This window comes from Meles meles, chromosome 9, assembly GCF_922984935.1.
Source record: "Meles meles chromosome 9, mMelMel3.1 paternal haplotype, whole genome shotgun sequence".
NCBI classification, from domain to species: domain Eukaryota; kingdom Metazoa; phylum Chordata; class Mammalia; order Carnivora; family Mustelidae; genus Meles; species Meles meles.
Window position 1 is genome coordinate 28,996,186 of NC_060074.1, and position 17,021 is coordinate 29,013,206.

The 17,021-nt window shown below is 36.4% G+C and overlaps 1 protein-coding gene across 5 annotated transcripts in view; it reads right to left on the minus strand.

Annotated features, from left to right (window-relative positions):
• USP37 (ubiquitin specific peptidase 37) overlaps positions 1-17,021 on the minus strand; it is an 87,777-nt gene that overhangs the window by 26,480 nt on the left and 44,276 nt on the right. For 4 of the 5 annotated variants that reach the window (XM_046018174.1, XM_046018170.1, XM_046018171.1 and 1 more), the window contains 6 exons: positions 16,331-16,521; positions 10,448-10,565; positions 9,094-9,173; positions 6,102-6,266; positions 4,382-4,447; positions 1,528-1,669 (listed from right to left, as the gene is read on the minus strand). In XM_046018174.1, the coding sequence (XP_045874130.1) occupies positions 1,528-1,669; positions 4,382-4,447; positions 6,102-6,266; positions 9,094-9,173; positions 10,448-10,565; positions 16,331-16,521 (762 nt within the window). The remainder of the gene's footprint in view (positions 1-1,527; positions 1,670-4,381; positions 4,448-6,101; positions 6,267-9,093; positions 9,174-10,447; positions 10,566-16,330; positions 16,522-17,021) is intronic. The other variant, XM_046018173.1, reaches the window with a different exon arrangement.

A 17,021-nucleotide genomic window follows, 5' to 3' on the forward strand; every position in this document is an offset into this window, starting at 1 on the left:
TTTCTGACAAACTTTCTCTCGTTTCTGGGAGAACTTCTGACTTTCTACCATTTCTCACTCAAGGTGAACAGCTATAAACTATCTTCAGCTTTGAAATAAGATGGGAAACAAGCCAATAAAAACTAACTACTAAATTGTTATCTTAACAAAAGGGAGATTTATAATCGGTCACATGAAATGATGCAAACTCCTAGGGAAGCTTGTATCTTCAAAGTATTAACTATCATTATGTGTCAAGATAGAAAATGATGAAGTTATGCCTTCTCACATTCATTATTAAAACCTCTACATTACCTGCTTGACCTGTTGATGTAAAACGTTTACTACAGTCCCCCATATATTAACAATTAGTATTAAATAAAGCAAATGATTACTTCAGGACCCACATGTAAAAGTAGCTCTGAAGATTAACAGGAGAAAGCAATTTACCTGTCACTGCTAAAGTCTCAATCATAGAAACAACCCAAGTGTCCATCAATGGATAAATAAAAATGTGGTATACATATACAACAGGATACTATTCTGCCACAAAAAAACAAAATCTTGCCATTTGCAACAAAATGGATGGACATTGAAGATATTAAGCTAAGTGAAATAAGTCAGATAGAAAAAGACAAATACCATATAATCTTGCTTACCTGTGGAGTCTAACAAAACAAAACAAAACAAATCCCCACCAAGCTCACAGATGTAGAGAACAGACTACTGGTAGTTAGGGCTGGAAGACTCTGTGTGTGTGTGTGTGTGTGTGTGTGTGTGAGAGAGAGAGAGAGAGAGACAGAGACAGAGACAGACAGACAGAAATGGGTAAAGCAGGCCAACTACCAGTTATAAAATAAGTAAGTCATGAGGATGATGAGGATATAATATACAGAATTAATTACTGTTAATATTTTATTGCAGATTTGAAATTTGCTTAAGAGAACAGATCTTAGAAGTCCTTCCCACAAGAAAAGAATTTTTTTTTGCTAACTATGTACGGTAATGGATGTTAACTAGACTTAATGAGGTAATCTTATTGCAAAACATACAAATACTGAATCAATATGCTGAACAGCTGAAACTAAAATGTCAATTATACCTCAATAAAAAAAAGTCCCAATCCATTTTTATTTTTTTAAAAGATTTTATTTATTTTTTTAACAGAGACATAGCAAGAGAGGGAACACAAGCAGGGGGAGTGGGAGAGGGAGAAGCAGGCTCCCTGCTGAGCAGGGAGCCTGATGCAGGGCTGGATCCCAGGACTCTGGGATCATGACCTGAGCCGAAAGCAGATGCTTTACGACTAAGCCACCCAGACAGCCTGTCCCAGTCCATTTTTTAAACAGACTGGTTTTGTAGTTACAGAAAGTATACCCTTTAAAACTAGTGCTTCAACAGAGCCATTCAGTTTATGAATTTATGATCTACGCTGTTTTATTAAGTCTGCTTAAAAAAAAGTTTGCCGATGCTCATTATAAAGGCATTTGTTTGGACAGTAAGAGCTATACAAATATTTGTCAAGTATTTTGATGAGAAATTACTTACTTTTTCCAAGTCTTCCGGCTGCTGTTCGCAGCCTGACATTTCACAGATTCTCTGGCTAAGGGCCACAGAGCGTTTCAGCTCATCCTCACTGTCTGAATCAAGGCTTAAAGCCAAGGAGCTCCTGGATTTGAAGGAGAAATTCCTGTAATTTAAGAAAAAAAACCTCTCTGAGTCTGATAAATTAACAGTTGTCCTTGTTATTCCCTTGATGTGTAAATACCAAAATAAAAAACTTTTCCATTATGGAAAATGATTTACAGAGAAAAAAAGATATAGCAAAAGTGGTGTATTTAAGCATTACCTTTGCCCCACTCCAAAACAGCCATGCTTTGAAAATTTGACAATTGTTATGCTATAATAAAATCCATCTGTAAACCAATCACTTTGCGCCTTTTTTCTTTTAATGATCAACCCCAAAGAAGTTTTGTTTTTATAAAGCAAGTTCTCTACTAAATGCATGCAGACATAGCAATGAATAAATGCTTTTGACAACACTGTATATGAGGGTTAATTTTTGATCTTTTAAATTATGATCCATGTATTTTAAAATTAACAGTAACATTCCACTTATCCAATTATCTGTAGGTCAGACTTCTGGCAACCTCTACTTTCCAGAACACAGGGATTCAAAAGTAAGAAAAAAGGCTTCTGAAGAAAGCAGTAGTTTTAAAGCCAATGTACTTTACTCTTTAGACAGGGATCCTTTCTTTCCCAGGAAATGGTGTATAAAATAACATAGCAAGTTCATCAAGAAATGAGAGCTAGGAAATGAGAGAGAATAACCACAAAAAGGGCAATAAAGAACCATGAAGTCATTTAATATAAACTGTTTTGTAAGAATTAAAAGCCTCTGAGGGCATTATCATATTAAAACACAGGGCAGTAAGTGACACTCATAATGCTGATTCTAAGTCATTAAAATATATTTAAATTATCTTCAGTGTTTTATTTAGGAATAGAAGGAATTCTGTAAGGTTACAGAGTATATAACCATCTAAAATGGCTAAGCATCTTAGAGATTAATGCTTAAAAAAGCAATATTCAGCTATGTAAAAGTTTGTATGTGGAATATCAAATATCATTCTTCAGTGATACCAGATAAGTAAGGTGTTACTGCATTGTCTTCTAAGTGAGCTGAAAATAAACTAAAAGAAAAAGTGGTAAAGGTCAAAGAGCACGAACTTTCTTTGATGGAGGTTAACATAAACTCATATACTATACTAAAAAAAAAGTAAAATGGAAATTGGAAAAACGCAATTAATCTAAATGTAAAAACTGTAAATAAACATATAGAATGATGGCACCAAGAAATAAGAGGCCACAATGGAAACCAGGAGGATTGCATAGCAATGTAGATCAAAGAAAAGAGGCAAGTGGTCAGTGATAAGCCCAAACATAGTCTCTGGCTGAGAGCACCCAGGTTATCACTGCACTCCAGCCTATACACTTAAATAGCCTCCCATTATGTGTTCAAAAGGGTTTTCAGTATAACTTAGAAATAGCCAATTAGCCATCTTAATTCCTCATTTCTGATTTCATGCTCACCAAGCAAAGCTGAATGTATTAATTTGTTTACCCATGTAAACACTTTGCTGAAGGACGGTGACACCTGGCTACAAATGTACCAGGGTCAAATGTGACAAAGGACATTGCAGAAGAACCAACGGTATTCTTGTTCGTAACTCAGCCTCTTTTAAGTTTGATCGGCATGACAGGTCTTCTAGGGCCTAATTATCCTTTATTGACCAACTTTCAAATTCTCATACCAGTAGACCCTGGAGAACAGATGACCATGCCAAATATAATGATGCCCAATGAAACCCTCTCCTTCTTGAAACTATAGTGATTTGGTACATAAAGAGTGCATTCCATTAATAATTACTATATTCACAGAAGGCAGCTTGCCTGTAGTAAGGAAAAATATTCATCCTGTAAATGCATCACTTGCTCACTTTCTAAGCAGCCAAGTGGTATTGCTCATTTGTATCTTGAGAACGGGCAAGAGTATTCATATCGGTACCATTTCAGATTTCTAGTCATGTTAGTCATCTGGTTTTAATTGCACTGAAAAATAATTAACAGGAGGAAAAGAAAATAGCAGTTCCCAAATATCATTTTATGGTTATATAAGCCCCCCAAAGCCCTTAAACAACAGAAGTGTCTCTTTTCTAAAAGTACTTTGGGACATCGAATTTTCAGAAAAACTAATTTTAAAGATAAATGACAACCAAGTCATTTAGAACTGTTTAATCAGGAACTGTGGTTCTAGTTACATCAAGAGGAGCTGTATTTTTTTAAAAAAAGTATTTGCTTCCCTTCTTGGACAAATTTTTCCATCTTAAGCAAAAAATATAGAACATTTGTAGAATAGCTACATTTCACTGTGTGTTTGTTTTCTTGTTCCCTTTCAGAACTGCTCCAGTTCAGTGTCTAAGATAGGAAGTCCCAAACTGGCTAGCAACAGGTGAAAAGATATTTTGGGAACCCCATGTGTAGCTTTGAGGAACAGTGCTTTATACCAACAGTGGTTATTTATCCCTTCAGGCCTTAAAATCCATTGTCATCAGCCAATTTCTATAGTTGTAGATTGAAAATGTAATGGATTAACAGATGATATAAGAAGTTTAAAAACAAAATTTTGAGAAGATCATCTGAATGTGCTTCATTCTGTTACAGATTTGTTATATCCTGGGTTATACTTCAAAGCAGATTCAGGAAAATTACAAAGTATAGTAATACAGAGCAGTTATCATGCAAAGAAAAACAAAGAAAAGGGGAGGGGATAATCTTGGAAATTAGGGTAAGCCAAATCCTTAAAAATACAAATTTTGGGTACACAAGAAATATAACTCACTTTGAAGGTGTAGAAGGGCTGGTGATGCAGGAATTCACCATTTGAGAGGCTTTCAATGGTCTAGAACTATCAGAAAATTAGAAAATATATAATGTATATAATTACATTATTAAAAAAATATATTTAACTTATAAACTGAATTATTCTATACTATAGCTCCTTATATATCCTTTTGAAAAGCAAATAATTATAATACTTCTATTAGCAATAGAGGCCAAAAGAGAAAACAAAATACCATCTGTAGGCTCTTCCTGATCCAATGATCTAAAAAAACAGCATTGGAAATGAAGTCAAAGGTAATGCATATGAAAGAACAACCTGGGAAAAATTATCTTGCCTCAGTTCTTTACTTTTAAGCAATAAAATAATAATAGCTCTCATTTATTGAGGACTTACTGGCTCTCAGACACTGGAGTAAGAGCTCATGTGTACTACCTCACTTAATGTTCACACCATCCTATTATTTCCCCATACACAGGTCAAAGAACTTGTCCAAAGTATTCAAGCCGTTCCACTGTGGAATCATAGAGCCTGGTTTCAGGCCTGTGATCATAAATCACCCACGCTGATGGCCACAAAGAGTAACAGTTCTACCAGCAGAGGGCAGTTTGCATTAAGCAAAAACATCTATTCTGATGGAAGCCCGTAAGAGAAAACCCAGAAACACTTAAGACTCTGGGAAAATATCTTTATTAGTAAGAGTCCTTCAGTGTAAACTTACACAATGTAGGGAAATACATTTTTTTTTTTTTTGGGAAATACATTTTATAAAACTGAATCATTTATCATTAGCAAATATTCATTCACCTTCTGAAAGGTCTATTTATTCTACGTTAGCCAAGAGACCTGGCTCTTCCAGTTACTAACTGCATCATGACCTTAAGGAAATCACTTATTCTCCTTGGATCTTCTCTGTAAAGCTAAAAATTTAGACAAAATCTCTAAGATCCTTTTCACTTCTAAAGTTGGAGAACTTTGTGATTCTTCCAAGTTAGAGTACAAGTATAAAAAAGAACTACAATACATGGCTCCAAAGGAATGCAACAAGAGTAATGCAAGAAAGAGCCATGTTCAGAGAAGCCCTAAGGTCTTCCTAGCACACATGACGACGCAAAATCAAAAGTAAAGGTTACTTTTTTTATCACAGAAAAATTTCTAGGAACCACAGAAGTTCTTCATTCACATCGGTGATAATACATTTATGAAAATACAATCAATCTGGGGGGCACTAAATAAAATTTAGAACACCATTTCTCAAACTTGCATATCCCAAAGAGTTAGCAAAGGCATTTTAAAAAATACTTATTCTCAAGCCCTATCTCAGATCTACTAAAACAGAACTGTTAGGAAAGAACACAAGAATTAGTATTTTTTAGTGTTCAGTGCCTCTTATGAACAAGCAAATTTGATTTATATTCCCCAAATGTACCAAACTTGTCTTCTAGTGATCTAAAAGATTAAGAGCACTCTCTAAAAAGGTTAACTTATTATGAAAGGCAATTAATGTACTCAGAAAAACTTTGTTTAAGCATTTTATTTAATTACTTCCATCAGGCAGTAATTTGACACAAAATCCCAAAATAAAGCAAAACTAAAATCTCCTTCTTGGTCTGATTTTACCTGAGAGTCATGTTATCTAGTTCAGTCATTGTTTTGATTAGATACTAAAGCCCTTCTACTTCAAAAGGAATGGTAAAGAAATTCTCTCTCAAGGACTTACATTGCCATATGTGCATTCCAACCAAGGGTGAAGGGTGGTTTTGTATTTTCAGTGCAATGAGAGGATAGGCTCAGGTATCTTGGGATGATGACTTGCTGCCCAATCTTGTTGTTAAGTGAGAGAGTGACATTGAAGCTATATCGTTTCAAATGCAGAATGAGGATCCTGAAAAACAGGAGATGACACAACTAGTTCACAAATAACAAAGCTAGCTCTCTTACCAGTAACTAACCATGTTAGACAGCTTTTGACTTAGAATACTTTTGGCTAGGGTGCCTAAGTAGCTCAGTTGGTTGAGCGACTGCCTTCGGCTCAGGTCATGATCCCGGACTTCCAGGATCGAGTCCTGCATCCGGCTCCCAGCTCTTTGGGGAGTCTGCTTCTCCCTCTGATCTTCTCCTCCTTCATGCTCTCTCTCACTCATTCTCTCTCAAAAAACAAACAAACAAACAAACAAAACAAAAACCAAAAAAAAAAACCACTTTTAGCTAAAGATCCTTCAAAGAACGTTTACTGAATAGCTGCCATGTGCTAGGCATTGTGCTAGGTACTCAGAATATAAATAAAAATAAAACATGGGCATTGGGTGGATAAATGAGGTCTGGGTAAAATATTTATAATGCTCACAGAAAAAAAGAAAAAACTACCAAATAAAACACATTTTATTTTAAAATGTTGGTATTGAGGGGCACCTGGGTGACAAAGTCAGTTGAGTGTCTGACTCTCAGCTTTGGCTCAGGTCATGATCTCAGAGTCATGAGACTGAGCTCTGAAGTTGGGCTCCACACTCAGCATGGAGCCTGTGTAGTTTCTCTCTCCCTCTGAGCCCCTCCCCCCGATTCTCTCTCTAAAATAAATATATAAATCTTAAAAAATTTTTTAAAAAATTAATAAAATGTTGGTATTGGGTTAAATCCTTAAATTATTTACTTCAATGTTATATAGTTTACCAAAAATAGGCATTATATAACCATTAATGGTAATTTAAAGTGTTAAATAGCCCTTATGTTTGACGGTGAACATTAAATTTTTCAAGATTATTTTTGACAAGAACGGGTTTTTTTTTAAAGTAGGCTCCAACACAGGGCTTGAACTCATGACCCCATAATTAAGACCTGAGCTGAGATCAAGAGTCAAACACTTAACTGACTGAGTAACCCAGGCACCCCTGACAAGAACTGCTCTGATTTCAATGTGTAGCACTTTCTCTGGAAAAAAGCTAAGAAAGAAATAGGAAAGTTTTCTCAACTTACAAAAAGTTCTACAAAATTTACATGCCAAATCTGGGTTGCGGGTCTGAAAAGGCTTTTAGCTCTGTAGAAACACTTCTTTTTAGTTACTATTGTGCCAACCTTTCCACCTCTGATACAGACCATAATCTCTGCCTGATGGACTAAATATATTTCACAGCCCACAAGAACACTTTAAAATTTGAATTTCATAACTCTTATGGGAACAAACCTCAATTCTAGGCAAAATAATGTCTGCTTTATGGAGAACGGTTTCCTTTCTTACCGTATATCTTTATCACAGAAGCCATAAACTAAAAAAAATTGTAAATTAAAGTTACTGTTTTTCTTTAGAAAGTACGCTAGAACTCATAATCTTCAAATTTACAACTTGAGAGAACACAAGGATCTAAATGGTATGAAGAGATTAAAACTAATGTCAAATATTTCCACTAAATTTCCAAATAATCCTACCAAAATAAAAGGTAATATGAAACAGACAGATGATAGTCAAAATCACTTTTCTACAAAGATGGGGTGGACTAAAACTGAACATATTTGATAAAGATACCTGGCCCTTCAAGAATAAAAGTAAACTGGCTTTAATACTGAAATGCAAAAGTCTGACAATCAGGATTTATGATACAAAGACTTCTAAAGTTCAGAATAAGTAGACCTGTAACACAAGCAACCTACCAGAAAAAAAGGAAAACCAAGGGAAAAAATTTCCCTTGGTTATTGGTTTTTTTTTTTTTTTCTTCACTAAAAGAACAAATACCTAGACACTAGAAAAGGGAACAGACATTCAGCTTGCCAGGTCAAACAAGTACTTCCAATTGTACATGCTTCCCTTAGTTAATGACAGCTGTAACAATCAATCCTTTGTCTTAAGGTTTGTCTCCTCCACCTCCTGCCTCAAAAACACTCACCAATAGGAAAGAATAAGTCTCTTGAGTAAGAAATGGTCAATATAATACTGCTATGATTTAGAAAGTCATTTCTTTAAAAGAAATTCATTTTCTAGAAAAGAGATAATGGAATGTAAAAGAACTAGTGTCTAGGGGCTAGGTTCCAGAAACTCTACACTTACAGAAAAGTGAAGCTAATAAAAGAAAGTAAAGCACTTTGCAGGCAAAGTGCCACATAAATACTTAATAATAACAACCTTGTTTGTGGTTGAGATCTATTCTTGGAAAGAACTAAAAGCTGCACTATAATCACATCATATTTTGTCTAACTAGTTTGGTTTTATGTATGTCTACACAGAGCTAATGTAGTTAATTTCATTCCTAATTCTGCATTGTTTTGATTATCGGAAGCTTACTAACTTACAAGATCCTCTGAATAAAGGAATAAAAAAAAAATCCTGCAGAAAATTACTCTTCTTGTTTTATTTTCATGCACACACACGTATGTATGTGTGGCAGATTTTTACTGAAGGTTTCGGAGAAGAGGAGACTAGCACATAATCAAACTGCAAATTATAACTGAATGTCATACATTAAAATCTACTACCTAGTCCCTACCATTGTTCCAAAGTCTCACCAGCTGCGTCCTTATTGCCATCTTTCAAGGAATCTCAAGTGACTTCCTTTGTTCAGCATTTCAAATCGTCTTCCTTTCTTACACAAGAGCACCCTAACCTTCCATCCTCTACCTTCTCCTACCTCAGCTTTCCTTTCCCAATCCATTCTAGTGAGCCACTAACCAGTAATATCTGCGAGTACTTTAAAGAAGAAAAACTGAAGAGCAATTCCTTTTACCTGGGTAGCCTGTTAAATTTGTGCCTCACAAGAGCACACTTCCCGCCACACTTCTCACAGGAATACTCAAGTTCTTCTGCCTGTAAAGAGACAAGAGGGAAAAATAAAGAAGCATGAAATTGAATCAGCACTACCCCATTATATGCTAACTCTTTTCTAGTCAACTAGTTTAGTCCGATGACAACTCCGACCAGTTTAAATTTTGTGTCTAGAGTCACAAGCCTTACTAAATTAAGACCTAACCCTCAATAGATATAATATCACACCCTATTTCAGAATTTCTAATTTCTTTTACCATGGAAACATCTCAATTTATGACAGCAACTAGACTCTACAGTAGCAGATTCTCAACCTTTTCCCCATGGATGCACAAGAACCACTGCCAAGAGTATATCCAGATTGTAACATTTGGCCATAGCAGAGATAAGATCACCTTTGGGTTAGGCGGAGTTCCTGGTCTGTTAGGTGTAACTCTACCCCTTTCTTATAATGGAACTCAATCTTCTGGTGACAGCCCACTAAGAACTGCTCTAAAAGGACCAAAGTTTGGGGTGGATATCATTACCTAGAGAAAACTGAAACAAGAAATCCTTAAAAAATGGGGGTAAAGATACACAGGAAAAGCTTCAAATTCTATAATAACAGGAATCGCAAGGAATGATAAAACAAAAAGAAAAGCAGAGTATTTATCTTTGGGTGGAGCTGAATGTTCATCATTTAAAGAACAGAATTTTTTTTTAAACCTCAGGAAGACAACCCTGCCAATTTGCTACAACAAAACAAGACCCACTGTTAAAGAGACAAAGGGTGATCCTGGCAAATTTCCTCAGTTATAAAGGACTGCTACACAACAGGTCCTATTATGCCCCCAATACTTGCTGAGTATCCGTGACAGTGTATCACAGAAATGTATTTATCTACAGCTTTGACTAAACATGACTTTTCCCTTTTGTTTCTAACAGGTTACATACAATCTAAGGAAGAGAAAAGAGTATTTTTTCATTCCTCAGATCTTAGATACAAACTCATGTAACATCTCTAATTTTTACCAACACTACCAAATTTTAGCACATGCTTCAAGTTAACATTTGTTTACAAATAACTGCTTCTAAGGTTGTCTAAAACATCTGCTATTGAATTCATGTATTTCTACTTAATCAATCAACAGTCTTCTTCGATGAGTTAACAATTAGATTTATCAAGCTCTTAAAATTAAATTTTATAAATATTTCTCATTTGTTTTTCCCTTCATGTAATTTTGTTGAAACTCCATCTTAAAGAAACCAATTTCAAATACAATTACCTATGCTATATAAAACTTAGGTATGTGAAGATACCAAAAGATAATACTTACCCTAAAGAAAAGATCAAGAGAATCTTGAATTGAACGAGGAGGGAGTGGCTTTTTCCTTCGAGGAAGGTCAATGGAGAGGTCATTAAACTGTTCTCTCTTGGGAATAATCTCTCCACATCTGTCGGAATAAAAGAAGACAAATGGAAGCATTTAGAAGTCTAACTGTGCAATACAAAGTAAGTACAAATATATTTCAGAAACACTGTGCCTGCAGAGAACTTTGCAGGTACTGACAAAGACTATCCTTAGTTGATAAGCAATATACAACACCTGAGACTTTCAAGTATTTAAGTACTTTATCAGAATGCTAATTTTTTTTAAAAAGCCCCAAAAGTTAAAAACACTGAAGTACAACATACACATAGAAAAGTGAACCAAAGTTGTACTGTTTCACGAATTATCAGTTAACACCACTTATTTAAATCAAGAAATAAAACATTATAAACTCCCTAGAAGCCCTCTCACGTGCCCCTTTCCAGTCACTATTCCTTTCTCCCAAAAGATAACTATTATCCTGACTTCTAATACAACAGGTGAATATTGCCTGTTTTTGAACCTTATATAAATGAAAGCATACAGTATGTTTCCTTTAATATCTTTTGTTCAACATGATTGTGAGATTCGAACATGCTTGCTGCACGTGGCTAGAGTGCACCTTCACTGTTGGCTCACATTAAGCTGCTCTGAGTGCACCATAATTTATCTACACTACTACTGATGGACATTTGGATTGTTTCCAGTTTTTGATTATACAAACAATGCTCTAAAATTCTATGTGTTTGGCAACTCTTTCTGCTCACAGGTCCTGTACCCGTGCTTTAATAATAAAAACACCTTTTGCACTGAAAATAAAATAAAAATGCTGTGTGTTCTTAGGGTGCCTGGGTGGCTTAGTTGGTGAAGCATCCAACTCTTGGTTCCAGCTCAGGTCATGATCTCAGGTCATGAGGTCAGGCTCCATGTTCAGCACAAAGTCTGCTTAAGATTCTCTCTCTTCCTCTGCCCCTCCCCAAACATGCGCTCTAAAATAAAATAATCTTTTTTTTTTTTTTAAGATTTTATTTATTTGACAGACAGAGATCATAAGTAGCAGAGAGGCAGGCAGAGAGAGAGGGAAGCAGGCTCCCTGCTGAGCAGAGAGCCCGATGTGGGACTCAATCCCAGGACCCTGAGATCATGACCTGAGCCGAAGGCAGCGGCTTAACCCACTGAGCCACCCAGGCGCCCTAAAATAAAATAATCTTTAAAGAAAATTCTAGATGTTCTGGTGAATTTCTGTTAGTAGAACTGTTTGCTCACTGGATATATTTCTACAGAATTTTTAAAAATGGCTCAGAGATCAAAACACTGTACTTATCTGGAAGCAAATTCACTTTTTGAAAAATAGTTCTAGTTGATGTTTTTCCTTCTCTCTGTATAGCAGCATTTTTAGTAATATTCAATCTCCTGCCCCAGTTGAAGACTGGAGATCTTAAAAATATATCCTTCATTCAACAAATATTTGAGGGCCTCTATTGATAGGCAGAATTCTAAGATGATCCCTACCCTTTGTATAATTCCATCCCCCCTTTTTTTAGATTTTTAAATGTTATTTATTGACAGAGATCTCAAGTAGGCCGAGAGGCAGGCGAGAGACAAAGGGGGAAGCAGCCTCTCCGCCGAACAGAGAGCCCGACATGCGGCTCGATCCCAGGACCCTGAGATCATGACCTGAGTGGAAAGCAGGGGCTTAACCCACTGAGCCACCCAGGTGCCCCTAATTCCATCCCCTTTAAAGAGAACTTGTGACCACGATGAGCTTTCACTCCCATGATCAAGTTGCTTTAAGACAAAGTGATTTGCAGATATGATTAATGTTACTAATCCGGAGCTGATTAAAAAAAGAGATTATCTGAGTGGTCAGACTTAATCACTTGAGCTCTTTAAATCTGGGTCTAGAGGTCTCAAACAGAGGAAGTCAGGGATTCAAACTCAGACATGTACTGCTCACCTGAAAGAAAACCAACAGCACTGCTGTAAACTGCCTCTGGAAGTCATAGAGCATGAACCTACAGGCAGCCTTTTGTAAATGAGTAGTTGCAGCTAACAGCCGGCATGAAAATGGGGACTCCAGTACCACAATCATAAGGAACGAAATCCTGCCCACAACTTTAATGACTGTGGAGGGGGATCCAGATGAGAACAAGCAATACCTTGACTTCAGTCTTCTGACACCATGAGCAGAGAACTTGGCCACACCCTACCTAGACTTCTGACCTATGGAACTGAGTTAATAAATACTGTTTTGAGCTGATGAATTTGGGCAATTTCTTAGGCATCACTAAACATGCCTCCTATATGCCAGAAACTGTTGTAGTAGCACTGGGGTTACGGCAATGAACAAACTGAAGATAAAATACCTCACTGCACAAAGCTATATTGGAGGGAAAAGACAGTAAAAAAAATATAAGTAGGGGTGCCTGGGTGGCTCAGATGGTTAAGTGTCTGCCTTTGGCTCAGGGCACAATCTCAGAGTCCTGGGATGGAGCCCAGCACTGGGCTTCCTGCTCAGCAAGGAGCCTGCTTCTCTGTCTCCTCCGTGCTCCTGCTCCTGCCACCACCACCCCCCACTATCTGTATCTCTCAAAATAAATAAATAAAATCTTAAAAAAAAAACCCAACCATATAATTAATATGTATGGTATGTTAAAGTGATAGTGTTAAGTGCTAAGGGAAAAAAATAGTGAAAGATCAGAGTAGACGGTTGGAATTTAAATAGGGTAAATGTCTAGAAAATGCGTTACTGAGCAAATGGCTTTTACATAAAGATATGGAGGGGAATATGGGGAAAGAGAATCTGAGATAAAGGGACGAGTAAGTGAAAAAGGTCATTAGGTACCAGGATCTGGCATTTAAAAAAATAAAGAAAGGAAGCTAATTTGGTAGGAACAGAATGAGGAAGGCAAAGAGTAGCAGGAGATGAAGTCAGAGTTAACTGGGGGAAGAGAAGCTGCTGAAAAACAGATCATACAGGATTTTGCATATTACAGTAAGAACTTCAGCTTTCATAGGTTAACGAGGAGAGGGCTAACATGATCTAACTTCCACTTTAAATGGATCACTTTGGCTAATGTGTTCAAAAAAGACTAAAGAGAGAGACAGGATAGAACAGAGAGACCAGTTTAGAAGGTATTCCAACAATCCAGGCAAGAGATGATGGTGGCTTTGATCAGAATGGTGGCAAGAGGTCAGATCCTGGGATATACTCTGAAGGAAGAGCTGAAAGGATTTCCTGACATATGAGATGGAGGGATGCAAGATAAAGAGAAGAGTTAAGAAACACACCATGTTTTTGGGCTGATAAACTCTGAGTATGGAACTGTTATTACTGAGATTTATTACGGAGATAGGGAAGACTGCAGAAGGTTTTATGGAAAATACCAAACACTTAGTTTTAGATAATTTAAGTTCTTTGAATGGAGAATTCTTCATATTCAATAATATACTGCCATACCAAAATACCTTATAATGTAATTGAAAACAATTTAAACTATAGCATTTAAACTACATTCCATTTAAACTACAACAGTTTAAAAAAATAAGTACATTTGGCAAATTGGCCAAACTAACCTACAGTGAGATGGGACAGAGGCTAAACAATGGAAATTACAATCTGAGGTGTATTCGATCTTCCGAGAGCCGAAAACTACTTTGTGTTTAAGGAACTGTCTTAAAGAAAATTGCTAATGAAACAACAAAAGCAAGGTCTTTAAGGAGGTGGTTGTACCACTGTTGCTGTGGCCTCACAGTGTCTTGCTGCCACCCAGACTCGCCACACTCTTGGGCCGCTGCTCAGTCTACCCGCCCGGTATATCTAACATCCCATGTGCTATGTCACTTCATGCACGATGCACACACCTCAAACACCCACCCAATATCTGGGTACTGTGTAAGGGGAGTGCCTGACTGATGCCACCGGCACAGGACAGCAGCCACTACTTTGATATGGCCTTCTTGCTTCTTGTGCTGCCTTTAGCCATTTCTATCAGGGACCACTGAAATTTTCCTATTAAAAAAAATGTGGTTGGGGCGCCTGGGTGGCTCAGTGGATTAAGCCGCTGCCTTCGGCTCAGGTCATGATCTCAGGGTCCTGGGATCGAGCCCCGCATCAGGCTCTCTGCTCCACAGGGAGCCTGCTTCCTCCTCTCTCTCTGCCTGCCTCTCTGCCTGCTTGTGATCTCTCTCTCCGTCAAATAAATAAATAAAATCCTTAAAAAAAAAAAAAAAAATAATGTGGTTGGCACCCCCACAATTAAGTAACAATAATTAAAACTTTGCCTAACCTGAACAAATTTGTTGGTAAAGTATGTTAGAAGAAAAGAAAAAAATAACTAGCTACCATATTACTAACTGCTGGTGGGCTCTCCAGCTTTTAGATGGAGATGGACTACATTTATAAGATGTGGACTTTTTGGGACGCCTGGGTGGCTCAGTTAATTCAGCCGCTGCCTTCAGCTCAGGTCATGTTCCCAGGTTCCTGGGATGGAGTCCCACATTGGGCGCCTTGCTCGGCAGCGAGCCTGCTTCTCTGCCTGCCACTCTGCCTGCTTGTGGGCATGCTCTCTCTCTCTCGCTCTCTCTGGCAAATAAATAAATAAAATCTTTAAAAAAAAAAAAAAGAGTAAAATTTGCGTTTAAAAAAAACAAAACAAAACCTGGACTTTCTCTTGTAAAAATAATTTATGCACTGGGGGAGCAAAAGACTGAAGAAATTATGAAGATAAGAAATGTCACACATATTAGTGATACAACACTCTGGTGTCTATCTGAATGTTCAAACTTCTAGTCACAATTATTAAAATATTATAGCTGGGAGAGACCTCATGAACAGTGTAAGAAAAACAGAAATATGGAAGACAGAATGGACAGCCAATATATGTGTTTTGAGTATTTCTAAAGAAAATTTCAAAACAAATGGAAGAGAAGTACTATTTAGAAAACAGTTTTCTTGAGTGGAAGAAAATCCCAAATCTTTCAGAATGAGAAAGCTCCATCATGTTAAAGGCAAAATTAAACAAAATACTTAGATGCAAACTTGTGAAAATGTAAATTTCAAAATTAAAGGATAGCACAGATTTTCAGGAAGAAAAAGATTACCCACAAAATCAGGTTTCTCCCAAATGGCACAGAGTAAGAAAACACAATGGGATAGTGTATGTAAGATATTAAGGGGGAAAGGCTATGTGTGATTCAGTAATTCTGTATTAACTCCTGTGTGAGAGCAACACAATTCTTACTTATACAGAAGGATTCCACTCTCTGAAAAAACATATTCGGAGATGTACTATCAATAACTGAAAGATAAATCAAAATAGCACCTTTTGATGTGAAATGCATGGTACAGAAGTCTTGGTGATGAGCATGGAAATTAACTAAATGTAGAAAGACTGAATAATCAATAAACATAAGGTTAAAAAGTACTGCAAAGGTTAAAAATAATTCAGATTTTGATCCTGTAAAAAAATAACAATTTTTGATAAAAATAATTAGGTTTAATAAAATAAGCAATAGGAGGGAGTCTTTCCAGGTAAAAAGAAAAGAACAAGTATTCCCAAAGATCTCGATATTCCATAGAGATTAAAAGAAAAACCCACAAAAACAAATTCGTAGATCAAAATTAAGTGTTTAGTCAGCACTATAGCACCTGACAAAATAGTCAAGCTCTCCTTAGTTTTCACCCTACAAAGCATTTTTATAGAATATATAGAAAAGAGATGTTTGGTAGAATCTATGCATTTATGTGCCCTTATGACAAAGAAAGGAAGAATTAAAACCTTCTAGAAGAATTTTAATCACTTGCCATAAAGAATTAAAAGATGAAGAGTTTTCTTAGAGGCTACTTACGCTTTACAGATGATGGAGTGCTGAACCTCAAACTCCAAGTTAGTAATAACAGGGCAGGTGTACACTCTGGTGGCTGAAATATCTGACAAATTTTCTTCTCCAGGAACAGGTTCGGTCTTCCAAGTTTTATTTAACTTTTCCATGTCCTCTTTCAGCTGGTCTAAGCACTGACTTAAAAATTCATGAGCATCCTAAGAAGGCACAATATCTTTAATCATAAGTTCAAAACACTTCCTATCACAATGATAGCTTGCTAACACTGTGACTTATACAACTAAAGCACTTGGAGGTCAGTACCATACGTGAAAAAGGTCAGATTTACTCTAACAATCTGGGGGTACATATTTTGTGAATAAGAACAAATGACACTGCAACTGGTGAATCACCTAATTTTACCTCTGAAACTAAGAATGCACTATATTATTGTATAGTGTTGTATGTTCAATTACACACACAACACAGTGTCTTATTACACAGACAACACTGTATGTTAACTGAACTGAATTTAAAGAAACATTTAAAAAAATGATTTTATATTCTTAACTACCAGTTCGATTAGCATGAATGAATAAATGAATCACTCCTTTAAGATAAAGTATTTTTTTCTAAAATAGCCTTTGTAGCTAAAAGAGCCCAAGTTCCTATTATGGCAAACGAGATTTGTATTTTTCAAATATGATAAAATACACAG